This window comes from Schistocerca cancellata, chromosome 8 (assembly GCF_023864275.1).
Source record: "Schistocerca cancellata isolate TAMUIC-IGC-003103 chromosome 8, iqSchCanc2.1, whole genome shotgun sequence".
NCBI lineage: Eukaryota > Metazoa > Arthropoda > Insecta > Orthoptera > Acrididae > Schistocerca > Schistocerca cancellata.
This window is the reverse complement of record NC_064633.1, coordinates 440,048,108-440,068,854: the sequence shown is the minus strand read 5'-3', so window position 1 is coordinate 440,068,854 and position 20,747 is coordinate 440,048,108. Positions and strand designations below refer to the sequence as shown.

Sequence of the window (20,747 nt, the reverse complement as noted above, 5' to 3'; positions counted from 1 at the left end):
GATGCAGATGAATTTAGGCTCACTTAAAAGAAAGCTATATGAGGTACTGACACTGAACTGTTATCACTCAGTGGATGAATTCATGCAGGGCAAACTGGAAATTTGAGCTGGGTACAATGAGTTACATATTCCAAGAAATATCCTTATAGTGTTATTATTTATTGTAGTGCTATTATTTATCAATGTAAAAGTCATTGTAGCTGTATTATAAATTTTTGACATGTCTCCTGTACGCAAACCAAATGGATTGCAAATGTACATCATGAGATGAATAAAACAATTCACAAAAAAACCACTGTTGGTTTCTCATCGAGTGAGAAAATTGGCATCCCACTTGCCATAGTGACCACGCCTGGTAGCTTTGTAACAGCAGCCTCTGGTGGTTTTTTTATTTACCATAGACTCCCAAGCCTGATGATACATTTTCTTTAAATGTTCGGAGGACAAAGCTAGAAGAGGTCTCCTACATTTTCTTTAAATGTTCGGAGGACAAAGCTAGAAGAGGTCTCTTTTAGGATCCTAAGTTTGTTTCCTTCCAGCTACTTGAATTTTTTACTGGTTTCATTACTTTGCTATAGAATGGCATGAGAAAAACTATACCACAAGCGAAGCAGTGTCACTTGAGGGTGCTGGAATAATTGCAGTAATGAGCTGTTCCAGAGTCCACCACTTGTCACTCCCTGATGGCCAATAAAACGAATTTACTGGGTCATGTGGGTTCATAAGTGTATTAAAGGATCCATCTTCTCAGCAGAAGTCTTACAGATAATTCCAGTCCACCACTATTTTTCATAAATACATGCAGCATATTGTCCTGGCCGGTCCGATGTCAATATATCTATGTCACTAGTCACTAATTCTGGCTAGAAAAGACGATGCATCGTTTGAAAATCTATTGATGTGAATTGCTGTTTCCATCAGTTGGCAAAAAATGATAATTTTCTCTAGTTCCTGCCAAGGATGCCCGTGTTGAAACCATTCTACTTGTAATACTTTATTTCATTCAATTTCTTCTTTGTGATGAAAGCAAGTTTAAAGCCATAATGTTCTCAGTTCATAAGTGAAACAGATCAGACTTTCAGCTAGGACAATAACTTTCACGTATTTATGAAAATGAATGGTATATTGAAAATTTCTGTGAGGCATCTGCTGAGGAGAAGTATGCTTTAATAAGTTTTATACACCCAAATGGCCCAGCAAATTCATTTTATTGGCCAGCAAGGAGTGACAATTGCTGGATTCTGGAACAGCTCATATTAAATTTATTAGAGCACCCTCAGTAACATCGTTTGATTGGCAGTATACTTTTTCTCGCGATATTCTGTAACAAGTTAATGAATTTTAGGATCTTGAAGGAAACATAAACTTAGGATCCTAAAAGAGACCTCTTCTAGTGTTGTCTTCTGGCACTTAAAGATATGTATCATCAGGCTTGGGAACCTGTGGTAAAAAAACTGACCAATGGCTGTTATTACACAGCTATCGGGCATGGCCCCTATGGCGATGGGAAAGCTGGTTTTCACACCTGACAAGAAACAAGCAGTGGTTAAGCCACCATGGACTATAGATACACATTTACACAGTTTTTCATTGATTCATGTAAACTGCAAATTATACGAACACACAATATGCTGTACTTTAAACTGGAATTAAACTATCATGTCAGTAGCATTGCATTGTAAAAAGAAATACTCAAAATTCTCTAGAACATGGTCCTTCCCAAAAAATTCCCAAAACTTACACAGTGAGACAGTGGTGTAAAACTTTGTGTTTTACAGCTGCTATGCAACAATTTTACTAACACAATATTCAGTGCCTTGGTAAATCACAGTTAAATTCTGAAGTTTATAACCAGTTTGTTCTGTAGTTATTGTAGCAGAAAAACAGGCTGAAATATGTCATGATGAATTGTGACAAAAGGCAGCAATTTTTTGAAGTTTATGGAATTGTTCTGACTCAATCTCTCTTCCTAGTCATCAGGACTTTCAACATTACCTTCCTGAGAGAATTTTAAACAATTGGAATATAATGAAAGATGTCAGATTTAATTGAGGACCTGTGATATATAGGCGTATTTTACTTGCACCTCTGCCTTGTTGATTTTTAGGGCCTTATATTCTCGCACTGCTAAACCATATCTAGTTGTTTAGGTGGTTTAGAAAATGGTTTAAAGGTGTCTCAGAAAACTCTCTTCTGTAAAAGAGGGCTAAAACTAGCCATTTTTTGTGTTCTTACAAAAACAGGCAGCTTTGCTCTCAGTTTGTAAATTATTGGAAAACAGCATGAGAATGGAATTCTGTATCCTTGTATTGGTAAATTATGATGGGCAAAGTTTCAGGTTTATCCTGCAATTACTTCCAGAGGTACAAAAACCTTAACTTCACTTTTTTTAAAGTACATATTTTTTCAGCTGTATTTTCTGCAAATTATCCTTATGAAAATTGCTCAAGAAATACTTTTTTAGTATTTCACTTATTAGAGCACAAAAAGTTGTACAAGATAGTGTAGTTTTATTTCTTTCAAGAAAATAGTGCCAGAGATGATGTATCTTGATAGTTGTGCTATGGGGTCAAACAAATGACTCTGGAAGTAGTATATTGGCAAAAGTAAAACTTTGTAATGTTTAATGGGAGTATGTGCAAATGTTCACACAAAATTTTAACAAAATCCATAATGGTCATGGGGGAACCTCTGGACCACTTGGCGTGGAATGACCAAATGTGCTTTCAAGTGTGTCATACATTTACAAAATATTTGTATGTGAGAAATTCACTGTAGGAAGCATCAAAGATATATGCAATGCCAGAAAATGACACATCAACACACCTGGAGTTACATAAAAATTAAGAAATTGATAGTCTGAGACATATTACACTTGCATCATGTGATTTTTCCAGTACGGCATGGAAGTTACTTGATAATTTAAAAAAAAAAAAAGACTTATTGTGAGAATAATGGAAAGTCCATGATGGAATAGCAACAATATGGAAAGGGAGGATTGCTGCTCACCTCCTAGAGGAGGTGAATAGAAGAATAAGAAGAAGGACTATGTTCAAAAGCCTAAACATTTGTAGCATTCTTTTTCATTGTGCCTTTCTGAGACTCAGTGCTTCCTCTATGTGTTGCAATCTGCCTTTCCCCTGTTGTTATTGTGAGAATGGTTAATTTCTCAGAGATAACTTATGCTATAGTGGAACTGAAGCTCATAGCCTATGATCAACTCAATAGATTCTCTGGCTGTCATTCTTCATACATTGCATGACAGAATATTGATCAGTTGGACTTTCCTGTGAATGATATAAAATTTCTGTCTCGGTGAATTTAGAAACATAACTCTTTATGTGTTCTAATGATATTGCTTGGATTAAATGCTTTGTTCTTTGAGGTAAAGTATTTTTGTTGGAACTGTTTTGTAAGAAGTCTGAATGTGCAGGTGCAGCATTGCACTCTTGTAAGTCAGTGTGGGGGTATTAAAATTGGGAATGTTTGATTTCTCACTGAAGTGCATGATGAAAATGTTTGAAGAGACAGTCTATTTTCAGGTATATGCAGGAAATACCAGAACAGTATCAACTACTGAAAGTGCACACTCATGTGAATCATGTGAAATTTTGTGACGAACTGGAATTCCTTTTAAAACTGTGATGTCCTGCATATTTAATTGAAAACTACATGTCACTACTAGTAATGCTTTTCAGAGTATCAGTTTTTTTCATTATTTGCATTGGTTTCGATCACCCAGTGTTTACAATACTATTGTGTCCGGTGCTTTAGGGAAATTGCAACAGAACAACACATCTGACAACAAACTCTGTGGATTACTGCACATTAATCTCCATTTTGTGTCCCACTTTCATGAAAGGTGATATGCTTTCTTACAGACTTCATTTCTAATCTGCCATGTTGAGTTTTTCTAAAAGGCAAGAATCACATTTTCTTTTACTCCACCTTAACTATATACATATGGCCAAATCTTTGAGTGAAAGCTCCCCAGAAGTACAAGAAAAGTGTGTTATATTTTCCTGTTGTACTCTTTTTTGTGCTTCAGATGAATGATTGTTGATATTCCTATAATCTCTTTTGCAGTATGTCCAGAATTCTGGACCTCCCGCCATGACATATCCAACTTTTAGCCGTCTGGACCAGCAGCAGCCTCCACAGCCGTTGCAGCAGCCTCAAGGTCATGTCATGCCAATTCAGAATCAGGGTCCACCAATGCAGGGACAGTTGCCACCAATGCAAGGCCAAACACTATCAATGCAAGGACAAACTCAGACATTGCAGATGCAGAATCATATGGCCCCTCTGCAAGGTCATGTGCCCCCTGTTCAAAACCAAGGTCCACCACTTCAGAATCAGGTTCTACCTGTACAAAGCCAATGTCCTCCTGCACAAAACCAAGCACCTCCAGTTCAGACTCATGGAGGGATGCAGTTGCATAGCCAGGGGGCACTACAAATTCCAAATCAAAGTACTGTAACACTCCAGAATCAAGGTGGTCCTCCTAATCAGGTGACAGCAGTGCAAGGGCAGGGCCCTTTGCCAGTGCAGCAAGGTGCTGGTGTACCTCCTGTGCAATGTCAAAATCCCCAATTGCAAGGCCAAGTATCACTGCAAGGACAAGGCAGTTTGCAGATGCAGAATCAGATGCAACAGCCACCTCAGGCATTGCCTTGGCAGACGCCAACCCAAGCTCAATCCCAGCAGCACCAAGGAACGGTCACCTACCAGCAGCAACATCACATTCAGACACAACAATCAGTGAAAACTGGGACCAAAGGAGGCCAGAAGAGACGATTCACAGAAGAAAGAGAGGATTCAGGTGATAACTTCCAGGTAAGTTTAATTCGTTTGTTTACAGGTACCTAAATAATTTAATTTTTTGATGACATAGGTTTATAACAGTAAGCCTCCTACCATTCCCAGCCCAATTATTGAAAGAATCAAACTTCAGCCAAAAGCTAGTTTTTCATACATCTCAGTGTTTGTGATATCTTCTGAGCCCTGTGCAGTACAGGATATAATTTTGCAGGTACTTCCAGTGATATATGTGGATACTGCTGCAAAATGTGTTGCCATTAGATTTAGTAGTAAGAAAGTAATAAATTAAAATGCCATCGTTGGTGATGAAGTTTTAGTGCACGAACAGTGAAAATGTAGTAAGCAATAAACTTTTCTCCTGTAATTACTTTTGGTGGAGTGTGTGTGTGTGTGTGTGTGTGGGGGGGGGGGGGGGGGGGTGAAGGTTTGAAATTATATGTACAGTTGGTTGGAAGGTGCTGAGCACTTGCACTTACCTGATAAATATAGTCTTAATTAGTGTGTTATTAGTTATGCTGCCTCGGGACACACAGAGTTTGTAACTTTAATACTTGACTTATCGTGTTAAATTTTTAATGTAAGATCACACTTCTTAATTAGTAGCTAATGGCAGCATTTTGAATTTTGTCAATAATTATATTAAATAATGAATATCAAATTTTTCTTGCACATGGAAGTGTTAAATAGGCACCTGTAACTGGAACTAGGAAAATTCTGGGTGGAATACAAATTAAGACAGGAGTAAAGGTAACCAGTGACTGTTAGGTCATGGCGATGAGTTATTGAAAGGCACATAAACCAGGCTGAAATCATTATTAAGTTATCAGACAGGGTCTTTCTTGGATCTGCTTGACTAACAATACATCCACAACTAAGTCGTTCTGATATTGCGGCCTGACTGGACCCAGACTTTCATATGTGATATGAGCCCCTCTCTATCTCAGGACATTTAATTATATCTGCTCCCTTTCCCAACTACCAAAAAGAACAGAAGAAAATATAGTCTTATAGTTCATCATCATGTCCTGTTCCATCAGAAGCATATCCTATCTCGCTAGAGGTATGGCCACCTTTTGCAGCTCTGCTGTAACTTTCGCATAACCTTCTATTTGGGTATGGTACCAACCAGCTGCCCACTTGAACCAGCGAGCCATTGTAAAATTATCTATAGTAAGTTATCAATCTATTACTGTACTGATAATGCTATACATCCAATGTGTATTTGTAACTCATCTGTATCAGATACAGTCCCTCGGAAAGTTATGAAAAACATTAAGAACAACCTATTTCTTGGCACTTTTTAAACATATTCCATTACGGAACAGGAAGCAGCCTCAGCCATTTTCATACTGCGTATTAACAGCGTGACAATCAGAGCACAACAGTGCAGAGACTGTGACTGTACACAATTTTTGAAATAAAAACTACATAGCTAAAGTGTGATTAAGAAAAATGTTGATGGCTGTTAATGCATTAGAATATGTTAAAGTTTCATTTAAAGTAACTTAGTAATAATATTTCTAATACATAAGTAGGACCTACTTCCAAGAGCATAAGACCATCAGTGTATGTGTGCTGTGGCTTCTGACCAATCAAGTTTGTGTTTTTTATATCATGTTTATTCTTATGATGAACAGAGTGTAGTAGCATAATTTTACTCTATTTACTTATCAGTGGGAGACAGAAACAGAAATCAGGCTGACGAAACTGCAAATATTTCTCAGCATCTGTGGACAGTACACTCACCATGTTATGTGTACACTTGTCTTTAGTTGTGCAGAACCAAATATCATCCCATAGCCATGGGGCTGTTTCATACTCCAATGACTTACATGGATTGAGGAGCAGCTGCATGGGATTTAGGAGCAGGTGCATGGTGGAATGTAAAAGCATCAATCTTCCCCTATCCTTTACAATTCTCGAATGTTTTTCAAAGAGCCAAAATTTCTCTAATTTTAGTGTTGCTGACATTATACAGATTGTGTGTTATAGGAAGCAGTATGCTTCTCGATTCCTTTTCGAATGTGGGCTCTCAGAAGCATGCAAGACACTGTGTAATCCAAAATCTCCTAATGCAGTTCTTTGGACATTTCTTTGAGACTCTGACACCTCCCAAACAACTCCATGATAAATTTTGCACCTCTTTCTTGAATTGTTTGTGTCTTTTCCACCTACCTGTGACCAATAAAAGCACTCTGGTGGTTGAACGAGGTTTCTGTCAGTGACCTCTTTGATGTGTGACTTGCTCCTCCTCAGGATTCTTTGAGTAAATCTGAGTCTGGCTTTTGTATTCCCCACAGTTAGATTTCTGTGGTTGTTCTAGCTTAAATTGTTCCAGAAAACTGCTCCTAGGTTGTTGAAGGTTGTAACTGATTGCAATTACAAATTGTCAGTCTTGTAGTCATACAGTATCAGATCTTACCTTGTATTTACTTGTATTACATTACATTTATTTATGTTTAGGGTCAGCACTAATTATTTGTAGGTTTATTTGCATTTTATAACAAGTATCTAATGATGAAGCAACCATGTAAACAACTGTGACGTCTGCGAATAGCATCAGATACAAACGGCAAAAAACTTCATTTGATAGGTATTGTACATATATCATGAGTAGCAATGGCCCTGTCATGTTATCTTGAGGTATACCAGACACCTTAGTAGCTTTGTAGGAAGTGGCCAGTCCAGTCACATATCTGTTTGGATATTCCATATGTACATATTTGGTGTCCTAGGCAATGGTGTGGAACAGTATCAAAGGCTCTCAAGAAATTGAGAAACCCTGCTTCACCCATGGCATTGAGTGACACTTGAAGCTTTTGCTTCGTATTTGACTCCCAGTGAAGGAAAATTGGATACCTGAAGCCGAAATGCATCATTGGCAACACTTATTTTCCATTGGTCCTGCTCACAGTATTCCATTTTGATCACTGATTAGCGCTGACTGTTCTCATCTGAATATTTTGAGTGTATTTTTTATTGTCTTATTTCTTACTCCTGTGCTTAGAGAATAAAAAACAAATAGTATATACTTTTTAGTTTTTGTTTCACCTGAAGACACACACATTATAGAAACCTGTGAAATAAACCTAAGAACTTTTAAATAATAATGACCATGTGATAACTTAATTCACCACAGGTGCTGTGCAAAATATGGCAATTATAACAGAAAGAAAACAGGAAGGGAATGTTTCCTTTTTTGTTAAAACAATCATGAACTCAACAAGAGAAAATTGTGTTGTAAATTACTGTCTTCATGTTAAAGAGAAATGTTTAGAGTTTAGGTCCTCATTAAAGAAGAAGTGTGTTTGAATGTGGTGTTATAGCCAGTGCACACGCGATGGGACATATCGCCAAGGGAACGATGAAGTGGAGATTTTCCCATACAAACATTTCACGAGTTTACTGTGAATATCAAGAATCCGGTACAACATCAAATCTGCGACATGGCTGTGGCCAGAAAAAGATCCTGCAAGAACAGGATCAATGACGACTGAAGAGAATTGTTCAACATGATAGCAGTGCAACCCTTCCCCAGATTGCTGCATATTTCAGTGCTGGGCCATCAACAAGTGTCAGCATGTGAACCATTTGGCGAAACATCATTGATATGGGCTTTCGGAGCTGAAGGCCTACTTGTGTACCCTTGGATGATTGCACAACACAAAGGTTTACGCCATGCCAGGGCAGGCCTGTCAACAACAACATTGGACTGTTGACTGGAAACATATTGCCTGGTCGGACGAGCCTCACTTCAAATTGTATTGAGCGGATGGACGTGTACTGGTATGGAGACAACCTCGTGAATCCATTGCTCCTGCATGTCAGCAGGGGACTGTTCAAGCTGGTGGAGGCTCTGAAATGGTGTGCAGTTGGAGTGATATGGAACCCCTGATACATCTAGATATGTTTCTGACAGGTGACACGTACTTAAATATCCTGTATGATCACATGCATGCATTCATGTCCATTGTGCATTCTGACATACTTAGGCAATTCCAGCAGGACAATGCGACACCCCTCACATCCAGAATTGCTACAGAGTGGCTCTAGGAAAACACGTTCGCTGGCCACCAAACTCCGCAGACATGAACATTATTGAGCACATCTGGGATGGCTTGCAACATTTTCACCCTCTCATACTCTTACGGATTTATGGACACCCGTGTAGGATTCATTGACTCAGTTTCTTCCAGCACTACTTCAGACATTAGTTGAGTCCATGCCACGTCGTGTTGCAGCACTTCTGCGTGCTCGCGTGGGCCCTACATGATATTAGGCAGGTGTACCAGTTTCGTTGGCTCTTCCCTGTAGTCCACTCTACTTTTACTTGATTAATTTTTCTTTTTCTTTTTTCTTTAAGTAATTTAATTTAAAAGAAATAATTAGTGGCTTGATCCATTTTCTGATGTGTTGCTACAACTGGCATCCTCATTCATTAGGGCCGTGTTAATGTTGGCACTGTGACTGGTGGAAACATACAGCAGTCACAACAGCAGCAACAGCAACAGCAGCAACAACAACAGTCATCAGCCCAGCAGCAGCAACAAGCTGCACGACAGGGAATGGGGTGAGTACAAGTGGTACATTAGTGTCGATAAAAATCCTTTTTCATTCTTTTTAAATTGTTTTATGTAACTTGTATTAATTTTTTTATGTGTCAGGAACATCTTTCCATAGAGGGTTATTTCAAAAATTTTGAAAATATTTTGTTCATTGAAAATATGGAGACATAATTTGATAATTTCCTTTTTAATAACGAAAACTGTAATAGCTAAAATACTTGGCAAGCACAAAAAGTAGTATCATTTCTATTAAAAAAAGGCCATTGGATTATCATAATGCATTTTCTTAAATAACACATTTTCTTGAAAGATTTGTTTAAATACCATAGGTTTTTATGCAGTTAATCATTAAAAATAAAACATGGATAGCTCATATTCACCATATTTGAGTTTCTGTGATATGTTGATAAAATTGTGTAAATAGTGGAGAATGACTGGTAAAGATAGACATTGGGTCATTTCTTTTACAGATCTACGAGGGGGAAGATAAACAGTTAGTGCCTTGTCAGTTACTTACAGCTGATTGAGGGCACTCATTTCATAAATTTAGTATAATATGTATAAAACAGCATTTTAGTATTTCAGTTCCTATATGATGGCACTGTAGAATGTATATTGATTTAATAAAACATTTCATAAATTGGTTGCAAGTGAAGCTTTTTTCATAAATAAGGAAATTTGAATTTCTTTTTGTTTTATGTATAGACTCTTACAATTGTGGGGTAACGTGTACAGCATTCTGCCACAAAGTTTCCCTCACGGCTTTTATTTCCAATCCAATAACTTTGACCATATTGATTTAGATGTATTTATTCTTTGTATTTTGTGTGCTGTTTTCCTTTCATATGCGTGGTTCGTAAGAGAGGTGGCTTCCAGTAGCTGTAAGTTTGACCTATTAAATTAAATATAAAGAAGTTATTATTATTATTTTTTTTAGTTTTGTCCCATATTGTTTTCATTTTATTTTGTAAGATCTGATTCAGTAGCAGTATAGTTTGCTTTCAGTTTTTCACATATATTACAAGATGATTGATATTCTCTCATTATTTGTTCTTAACAGAAATTACTGTTCATAATTTATTTTTAGGAATGCTGAAACTGAAATTTGAGTTCGGAGTAGACCATCACACATCACAGCCTTTTAGCTGTGCATATTTCATTTTCTTTTTCAGTATACTTTCACCGTTGAAAATAGTTTATTAATGAAGGGTCTTTAAGAACAGACCACACAAGAATGCCGTAAACATAAAACAAAACAGTAAATGTGTTTGTTTAAAATAATATTCATTTAGTAAAATTTGTTCTAAAAGTTCGGATTTTTTACAGCAGTCCTTATGGAGAAGTGCTATGACTGCTCCAATTGCTAAAGGTACAAAGTACGAAAGTGATGTATCAAAGCATCATTGTGTTTGAAGGTTGTGGGTTTAACTAAGAAAAAAAAAAAAGATGTGCTTAGTTTTGTGATGTGTTAATGTGTCAATTAAGAATGATTTAGTAATTGAACTATTTAATGATTTAAGCCTTTGTTCATATTTCATTTTAGGAATGCAGGTACTGCAAATTCTCAATAAAGCATCAACTTACAGTGTTCTGTGTGTTCCTTATGTTTCATATGTTCTGTATCTTTTCTCAGTTATCATTGTTGCAACAAGTTCAACAGTGCAACTTTGCAGTTCATTTTTAACAAACAGTGTAAGAAAAGCTTGTATAAATTTGCTGTTGTTAATTAAATATATTATTACAAGAAAGTCTATTATTATTATTACTATTATTTAGAATTTATTTGTTGGGGACTAAATTTGTGCTCCAAAGCAACAAGCGAAAAGATTAATATACTAAGATAAATCTATGTAGTGAAAGTTGAGGTCCTCGTATCTTTCAAACGGAATGTTGCTTATAAAAAAGAAGTTCCCAATGTTTTAATTAATGCAATAATTTTAATGATCCTAAAAGTTTAATCAGAATTGGTGTTCTTGGATGACACCTGCACAAAAATGGCATTTGGCATAAATTCATGAAATATGAAGCTCAAAAGGTGGTTTAATATTTCACTGTGACTCATAATTACAAGAAAAATCAGAACATAACTGCATACAGTTACAAATAAAATTTTTGCAACAAACTTCAGAAGCATGAAACAGTATTATGAGAATCCTGAATAGAATCTTGAAATTTGAATCTGTAGAAAGAGGAAAAGAGAAATGTTCTGATTTGGTGCTGGTGCAACAGTTGTAGGTAATAATCAGTTCTTGTAGCTAGTACATAAAATGAGAAATGAAGAAATTAATTTACACATAAAGAAAAATATACACAATAAAAATTGGCAGCCATCTCAGGAGGAGAAATGGGTGGGGGGTGTTACGTATGAATGAGTGTAGTGAAACACAAGAATTGAGCGAGTCCAGTTTGCAAATTACACATGCCAAATAATTATCCAATATACAATCTACTAGTTTTGTAAATTACAAGCTATGTGGGTTCCTTCATAGGCTATCTGATGTTTTAACAGTAAGTTTTACTAGCTCTACAAAATATATTCAGCAAAACATATTTAACTTCAAAATTTACTGTGATTTTTTTGAAATGCCACATTAGTTTTCCCATGTGTTACCATGGAAAGGAAGTATTTTTTATCGTTCATGTCAGCAGCTGTTGATTTCTGTGTTTAATGGCTAGTAGATAGAAAAGAAATAAAACAATAAACATTATCCCTACTAATCTTGCTAGATGTTGTAAGCAGGCCATCAAGTTGTTGATACTGCCGAATTGGAGAAACTTGTTTGTTATGTTTTCTTATTGTTGACTCTATAATGTATAAGGATAGGTGGATTGGATTAAGTAGAAAAGGGCATTCAGAAAGGATGCAAATATGGAAGCAAAACAACAGGAGTTTTTAATATACCCACAACAGAATAATGTAGAACATAATATTGCAGCCTAGAGCTGTGTGACACAAACAAGTTTTATTATTAGTTTCTCTAGAATTCTTGTTTGTTGTATCAAATCATTGTATGCAGATTTGGATATTGCAGATCTTTATATTTTTTATTTTGTTTCTCATTTTGTTGGAAACACTGCTACTGCTGCTACTATTACATTTTCTAATACTACATCTTTTATTACCAGCTCCCACCCCTGCCCCAACAGGGGCAAAGAAGTATTGTTTTCAACAAGACTATCATTTCACTGTCAGTTCTATAGCAGCATGTAATAAAAGATACTGGATTCATTTTTTCTGTGTATCAGTAAAGAGCTTAAAAATCAAAGATTTGCAGAATCGAGCACCTATAACATATTATAGCTGAGAGTACAACATTGTGTCATATTGTCATCATGGAACTTTTACTATTCAGTGAAATCTTCTAGTTTTTTCAGTCATGTAAGAGCATCATTTTGATGTATTTTTTGACACGTTCTTATTCTTGATCATCAAATGAAATTTTTTAATCATGTTTTTGCCAAGAAGTATTTGCGTATTTTATTGAATTTATTCTCAAATTTTTATTTAGTATTGAACACTTACTGAACATTTATTTTCTTTGGCCACTGTTAATAACAAACACCTTTCATCCACATTCATTGCATATACTTGGAACAGGGAAGTCCCATTGTAATAGTGTAATTCATCATACCAGGAGTTCCTTCTGTCAATCTTGCTTCTCCATTCTTTAACATATCTGTACAAAATACTTTTAGTTCAGCAGCTGCCAAATCATATCCACATGCGATTCTTCAGTTTCTCTTGGCATAATTCATGTCGAAATAGTTCACAGATGAACAGCTGGATGTCAGTGTCCAATGGGTACGTTGCCATTGGACACTGACTTCTCATTGTTCATCCATGAACTATTTTGTTGTGTCCACATAAGTGTTAAAGGCATGTGCTTGTTATGATTCCCACTGTAGATATAGTTCTGTGACATTTGTTTTCTTATAAGGAGTATATTGGGTAATATTGCCACCAGCTATTGGCAACATTTGTCAGCTATGTGATTGAAGCACTTATGCCTCCCACCGTAAGTCTGTACGCACTCTCAAGACTGAATTGAAGGGCTTCTTAATTCAGCTACATCAGTTAGATATGTGTAAACACTGTATTCACAACCACTGACACCTTTTTATTTATTTATTTTATTTTATTTTATTTTTTTAACCCACATTTCCTAATTGCATACACTTCTCACGTTCCATCGCTTTTCGTCTCCCCTTTTGATAGTATTTTTTTACCTGCTCCTTTTTTTGTTCACCCTTCCCTTGTTTTCATTACACGTTCAGTTAAAATGTCACAGAGTAACGTTAGGAGTTGATCTCATAGGTCTAGAGATCAGATTTCCAAATTTTCATGTATTCCTCACTTACCTCATAAATTAATAATGTAGAAAAAGACAGACTGCTACTTACTGTAAACTTGACACGATGTAAACATGACACGTTAAGTTGTGGACAGGCACAATTAAAAGACACTTACACATATGCTTCCAGCCACAATCTTTCTCAGGAAAAGAGAAACATACACCATTAATTAACACAAGCAGACACACCTGACGCACATGACCGCCAGCTCCAGCAATTCGAGGCTGAGCTGCCGGAGTTGTGCTTGATTATCTGAATGAATGGTGTGTGTATCTCTTTTTCTGCTGAAGGCTGTGGCCAATAGCTTATGTGTAAGTCTATTTTAATTGTGCCTGTCTGCAACTTAATGTGTCATGTTTATGGTAAGTAGCAATCTATCTTTTCCTACATTGTTAATATTCCTACCTGGAGTTTCTATTTCTCATAAATTCTATGTTTGCTTTTTCCCCACAAAAATCACAAACACTCTGTCATTAAACCATACATGGAAACTAGTTTGTAATAGTTACACCCAAGACTTCAGTTTGATTGTATACCACTGCCAAATACATTCTAAGAATTTATCATGCTGAAGTACATTTATTATCTTACACCTACATCACCATATACTTCCGTACATTCATGACCCTGTGTCATCTCACTTTCATTGCTTTCAACATCTTTGAACATCACCCTGGATGACAAAGGGCTAAATGCAGTGCCCAAAGAGTTCAGTTATACATTGACAATATCATTTGTGTGTCTTGGTATTGTCTGGAATTTTAGCTCATACTAAGCAAACATTGCCCATTAATATATCCTTGCTCAATGCTGAATATGTACTCACCTCGTAATCACCAAACCTATGATTCACTTGTTTTATCATGTAAGCAGTGTAATCTTTGTAAATATTTTTCTATATTCAAGAAACACTTCTACAAACTAACAAGAGAGAAAGGGGACATGGGGACAAGGATTACCTCTTGTTATGCTGAATTATCATGAGTTGCATGGTCGCAGCTTCTTAATGTTCAGCCTTCATCAGATGAATTCCTCAAGGGGGAAAAAAAGAACCTCTGAGGAATGCTGGTCTGAAATGCAGTTCTGAGTTTGTTCTAAGGACCTAAATGTGTTCCTCAGTGCAACATCCTGCCAAGCACCTAAATCTGTATCTCATTGCAACATCCTGCCACTCGCCATTCTGCATTCTGTTGTAATATTATTTAGTTTAGTGAGTCATCATATGGTTCATACATGTTGGGATTCATGCAGTGTCTTAACTAACTACATCTACATCTACATCCATACTCCGCAAGCCACCTAACGGTGTGTGGCGGATGATGTGTTCCACAGTCGCAGTTACCTGGTGGCCCTGCCTCTTCCACAAATCGCATCATCTACTGAATGAGTATTCCTTGGGTGTATTTTAGCTTATTTCACCTTTGTAAATTATAAGACACATCTCCTACCTTCATGAAAACATACATTCTATGTGAGTGTATATGTTGGGGCTGTTTATTTTCATTTTATTGTGATGACAAATCCTGTACCATTGCGAGATGATCCCTGTATGAATAAATCAAACCAAATCATTCTGTCTGCATAGATACTAAGTGACTGTAGCCTTAAATTTAAACAAAAGGTTTGATTGTTAACATATTATGTTTCAATAAATTGTCTCATGAATCTTTCCTAGTTTCCTCCGTGCTGTGTTTCCTGTATGCCAGCCTCTCCTTTATATGCATTCTCTCTCTTGTAGTGTAGAGTTGTGGATGAATAATTCTTCCAATTAATGCTTCACCACTTCCCATAGTTTCCTTTTATGGCAATCTCATGGAAAGGCTTCTAATTCTAAACCCTGTAGGCTCCATAATTGACTAAATTTTACAATCTGGACAAATCTTCCGCTTCTGAGTTTTTGTATGTACTTGGCCTGTGCTTTTTTTTTAAAAAAATTGACAATGTCCTTTCATGATTTCCTTCAAATCTTCAAAGTGACAAACATATTCTCCCCCACCGATTCCCCCCCCTGTCCCTCTCCCTTCTCTTTTGGTGTGTGTGTGTGTGGGGGGGGGGGGGGGGGGGGGTGTCGTGTGAGGCTTTCATTAACATAAGACCGCCATATAAACAATGAGGTATCACTATACTGCTCAGTGCTATTCATGCTTAATGCCAATGAAATTTAACCAAGTAAATAAGTAAAGCAGCTGCTATTTTGGAAAAAAGGCTGCTGTTTCCTCAGTTTTATTATATAGCTATTTATCTGCTATTAGTAGGGAAAAGAAAAAATAGTTTTTATTTTATGGGTTATATCAGTGTTATTTTATTCCACTTTTGTAGTTATTTTCTGCCGATTTTGGAGATATTTTTGCGAATTATGGTATTAGTTCCTGAAGAACCTTATGTTCTTTCTTTTGTCTTATATAATGGTTTTTCAGCGTTATGTTGAAAATGAAATTATTCTTATCAATTATATATTCATTAACATAACAGATCTAATTTATTTACATTAGTAAAGAACAAATCATTTATACTCAACCCATTAAATCCAATCAATTAAAGTAAAACTAACTGTTGAAAGTTTTTCAGAAGAAAGCATTGCAGTGGCAAGACATTATGCCACTAATCCGTCATATTTCACTACAATGTAAAGTAGCCATCACAGATCTAATTTTGATCATGGAAAATAAAGTGCCTTCAGCACAACATTACACATTTGACAATGTCCACATATCCTGCAGACATGGAAAGTTGCTTTTCCACTAAATTATGAAGCAATTTGTAGCCTTTCACAATATATTACATGGTTGAGACCCACCATTCTATGTACACACAATATATTCTTTGCCATGTTAGCATTAATTGAGTTCATTATCATCCTGTGGCTGAGAAGAAATAACCTAGAACTGTGAACACATAAGTAATACATGGATCTATGACCATAAGAATAGTTAGCTTTGTTTGACAGTGCATCCCAGTGGATTTCGTGTTTCCTTCATTCTACCTGAAGTATTTGTGCCTTCATATTATTTAAAAAGCATCAAAAATTTGTTTTCACATCATAATGAGACAGTCTTATTTTTAACTTTGAATACAATTAATGTTTTATCTGGTGACGTCAAATGTTCATATATTTTTGCTTGCCAATCCATAGATATTTAATGTCCTGCATGAATTAAACTGCATATTTTTGCAGTATGCTATTATAAATACAAAAATCACAAATTACAGCACTGTAACTTCACAAACACATAGTCAACATCTCACCCACTCGGTTTTCTTTCATCGGCCACTCACAATGCAGAACTCGTAATTTCATTTATCTGGGTTTCAGCTGGTATTCAATATTATTTTTGATAATTTTTGTATCAAATTTATGGTGACAGCATGATCTGCTGTGTAGGTTGGGACCTTGGTTAGCCTGAAAGGTATAACTGTCATGATGATTTGTGTGTTCACAAAATCAAAGTGCCCCATTTGGTGTTTTTAATATTTTTACTTCCGTACTACAGAAATATCAGGTATAAATATCTCTCAGAAAGGTGCCATATTTTGTACGATAGGTTGTGCAAGTGTTGGGCTACGTCACATTGACAACTAAAACTGATACTGGAAGGCAATTTCTTTCACATTACACCTAGAATCTTAGTTCTTTACTCAGAAAATCAACCATTATTTTAGGGTTCTTGCAGTTCTCAGAATTGAGAAAAAAGTCAAAATGTAATTACAGCATTCATATTTACAATTTTTATATGCGGGAACATGAAAAATCCCAAATTTTGGCATTCGGGAGGACGACGGTTCAATCCCGCGTCCGGCCATCCTGATTTAGGTTTTCCGTGATTTCCCTAAATCACTCCAGGCCAGTGCCGGGATGGTTCCTCGGAAAGGGCACGGCCGACTTCCTTCCTCATCCTTCCCTAATCCGATGAGACCGATGACCACGCTGTCTGGTCTCCATCCCCAAACCAACCAACCCAAATTTTGTGACATTTCAAAAAAGATCCAGGATTTCCCGATGTCACTTAAAATTGCAGGTTTTGCTTTATTTTTGGCTTTATTGTTTTCAATTAATTTTCTCATCTTGGCTATTAGTAGTTTGACATTGACTTGATCACAGTGGTATTTGTCAAAGAAAATATTTTTTGTATCTGTAAATACTAAATCCTGTTTATAATACATTATAACTTGTCATACTGCAAATGTTGCTTCATACCATGTGGCTTACAGAATCTTTCTGTCCCTGAATCTAGATTTTGGATAATTTACAGAAAGATTAGCTAATGAGGTATGGTTTGAATTGGTAGAGATTCCCACTTTCTTAGTTTATGTTAGGTGACAGGTCCTTGAATATACTACCACCAGAGTGCATAACTCCATTCTGTATCCTGGACAAGGAGGCAGAGTCTACATAAACATTATTTTTGTGTTCTGTGACTATGTATATCACATTTGAAACTAATTTTTTGTTGTCAGTGACAAAAACCATTAAGGAGTAAATATATTGTGATAATAGTGTAAGAATTCCAAGTTCCTTAAAAAGGCTGCAAGATGTGTGCTTATCTTCTTTACAAAGTATTCTTAACTGCTTTCTGCTGCTGAACAAGCACTTTGCTTCAGTTGCATTGCCCCATAAGATAATTGCATAAGACAATAGGAATTGTAGATCTGTAAAATAAGGCAATACTCTTACCTGTAGGTCAACACAGTGAGAGGTTATTCTAAGGGAACAAAACCCTCAAGTGGATTTATTGATAGCTTTGTGATCCACGCTGTCAATGGTTTTGACGAAGTCACAGAATATACTAACAAAATAATTTTTTGTTGTCCTCAGACACTTTTGAAAAAATTGGCAGAAATGATGTAGCTCTATATAATAAGAGCTGGCTTGTGATCTCCAGTTTTGTAGATGGATGTTACTATAGCATATTGAAGTCTATTAAGAAATATACTCCAAGTCATTAACTGATTACAAAGGCAGCTTAAGGTAATCCTATCAAGTCAGTTCAAGATTTTATTATTCTGCTAGAAACACCATCTTAGTCACCAGAATCACTATTCGTTGGTGACATGATGAATTCTGCTATCTCCTGAGGGATCATATATTTGAAACTCATGTGTAGATCAATGAAAATAATCAATTATTGGAACTATAAGTGCATAGAAAAAAAAAATGTAGCCACCAAGTGGCAGCAGGAGAATACATACATAAGAGGTACTACAATTTGCAAGCTTTTGGAGCCAGTGGCTCCTTCTTCCAGCAGGAGGGTAGAAGGGGAAGGAAGAGGGATGAAGGAAAAGGACTGGTGAAATTTAGGGAAAGGGATAGAGTTCATAAAAGTCATCCAGAACTCTGAGTCAGGGAAGATTTACTAGACAAGATGAGAAGGAGAGATCTTCCAGTGCAGTCACCAACAATCAGTCTTTCCTTCTCATCCTGTCTGGTAAGTATTCCCTGACCTGAGGTTCTGGATGACTTTTCCTAATAGACCTTTTCCTAAACCTCTCCTCCTCCTGCCAAGAGGAGGAGCCACTGGCTCTGAAAGCTTGCAAATTGTAATACCTTTTATATATGTATCCTCCTGCTGCCACTTAGTGAGTAGATTTTTTATCTATCCAGTTACTTTGTTTTTTGAAGCTAATGTCTGTTGGTGATATATGCAGTGTCTTCACATTTCTGTATTTGGTTGTTTTTTACTTGGTGCAGTGTTTGTAGCCACTCTGAGGAAGTTCTCATTGAATTTGAATGACTAGTTTTGTTCTGTTTCTTGTTAAATGATTCAAATAGTTTTTGCCTTATTCTGTCGGTGTTTTATGTTTTGAGCATACTACATAAGTGAGGGGTGATTTTAATAACAGAGTGGAGGATTGGACTATATTGGTGGTAATACTGTTTCACATCGTGACTTACACTTGTTCACAGTATTACATAGAGCTCTCTCTTCTTTACACAATATACTTTTCATCTTAGGAGTTACCCACCCCTTATCCTTGCCTTTGTTCAAATTTTTCCTTATTTGTTTTAAGGGAAAACAAGACTAGATGTGCTTTGGAAATATGTTTGGTAGGAAGTACAGTCCTGGCTAATAATTCATTGTTTTACACCTGCACCAACTTTGGCAGTAGTAGTAACTGTTTTGGATTTTGATATTGAACTTATTACATCAGTTTGAATCACAAGTATTATACACACATAATTGCCAGACTTGTCAGCTGTGTCATTTATATTTATTAATTTGTTAACAAAACTACAGTATCCTTTGTTTACGTGTTTCTGATATTTTTACTGCCTGTCAGAACCACTGCTCAGACTGACAGATGGGAATATTTGATTGCATATTCTGGTGCTTATTACCTCTTCATTGGTACTACATATAAAAATATTTTTATGGCTATTTGGTGTTAAATAAGACAAATGAAGAATTGGAGTAATTGCTCCACTATAATTCCATTAAGTGTGTTGTTGATAATCACATTTTTCTTTTACTGCAAAATAAAAAGGAAGTTGAGGGTTTACCATCCTATGGATGAGGTCGTTACAGATGGACTGGTATTGGAAAAGAAATAGGTTGCGTCCTTTTTAAAGCAGTAGTCCCAGATTTTGCCTTAAACAATTTAGGGAAGCCAATGAAAATCTAGATGTGGGTGGCCAGATGTGGATTTGAACTGTTATGAGCCTAAATGTGAGTCTGCTGTCCTACCACTGTGCCACCTCACTCAGTCCCAGTAGTTGAATGGGACATCATATTCATATTATGTTGCTCACTGAAGATGTTGTGTCATTGTTGGGGGACTTCTTGTACTTTAGATCATATAAGTTTTAATATAATGTCTGTGCTGTATTCCATTAAGGTAAGTATACGAATACTTTGCTTCTTTTCTGTGATATTTTTAATCTCATACATATGGATTCCTGTAAAAGTATACTCATGAGACACCAGATTATATGTTGAACTGTTGTTGACGTGATGCAACTCATTAAACTAAAGTAGAAGGATGCCTAAAAAGAAAGTTGGTAGAAAGAAATAT

General features: G+C 36.2%; 1 protein-coding gene across 7 annotated transcripts in view; it reads left to right on the top strand.

Annotated features, from left to right (window-relative positions):
• Window positions 1-20,747, top strand: part of LOC126095316 (transcription factor SPT20 homolog) — a 280,707-nt gene that overhangs the window by 230,741 nt on the left and 29,219 nt on the right. For 5 of the 7 annotated variants that reach the window (XR_007521955.1, XM_049910117.1, XM_049910116.1 and 2 more), the window contains 2 exons: window positions 4,087-4,836; window positions 9,264-9,391. Coding sequence is in view for 6 of the 7 variants with exons in the window: in XM_049910117.1 (XP_049766074.1) it covers window positions 4,087-4,836; window positions 9,264-9,391 (878 nt within the window). In the remaining variant the exon portion in view is untranslated. Of the gene's footprint in view, window positions 1-4,086; window positions 4,837-9,263; window positions 9,392-9,856; window positions 11,102-20,747 lie in introns of those variants that run through there. The other 2 variants (XM_049910120.1, XM_049910121.1) reach the window with 2 other exon arrangements.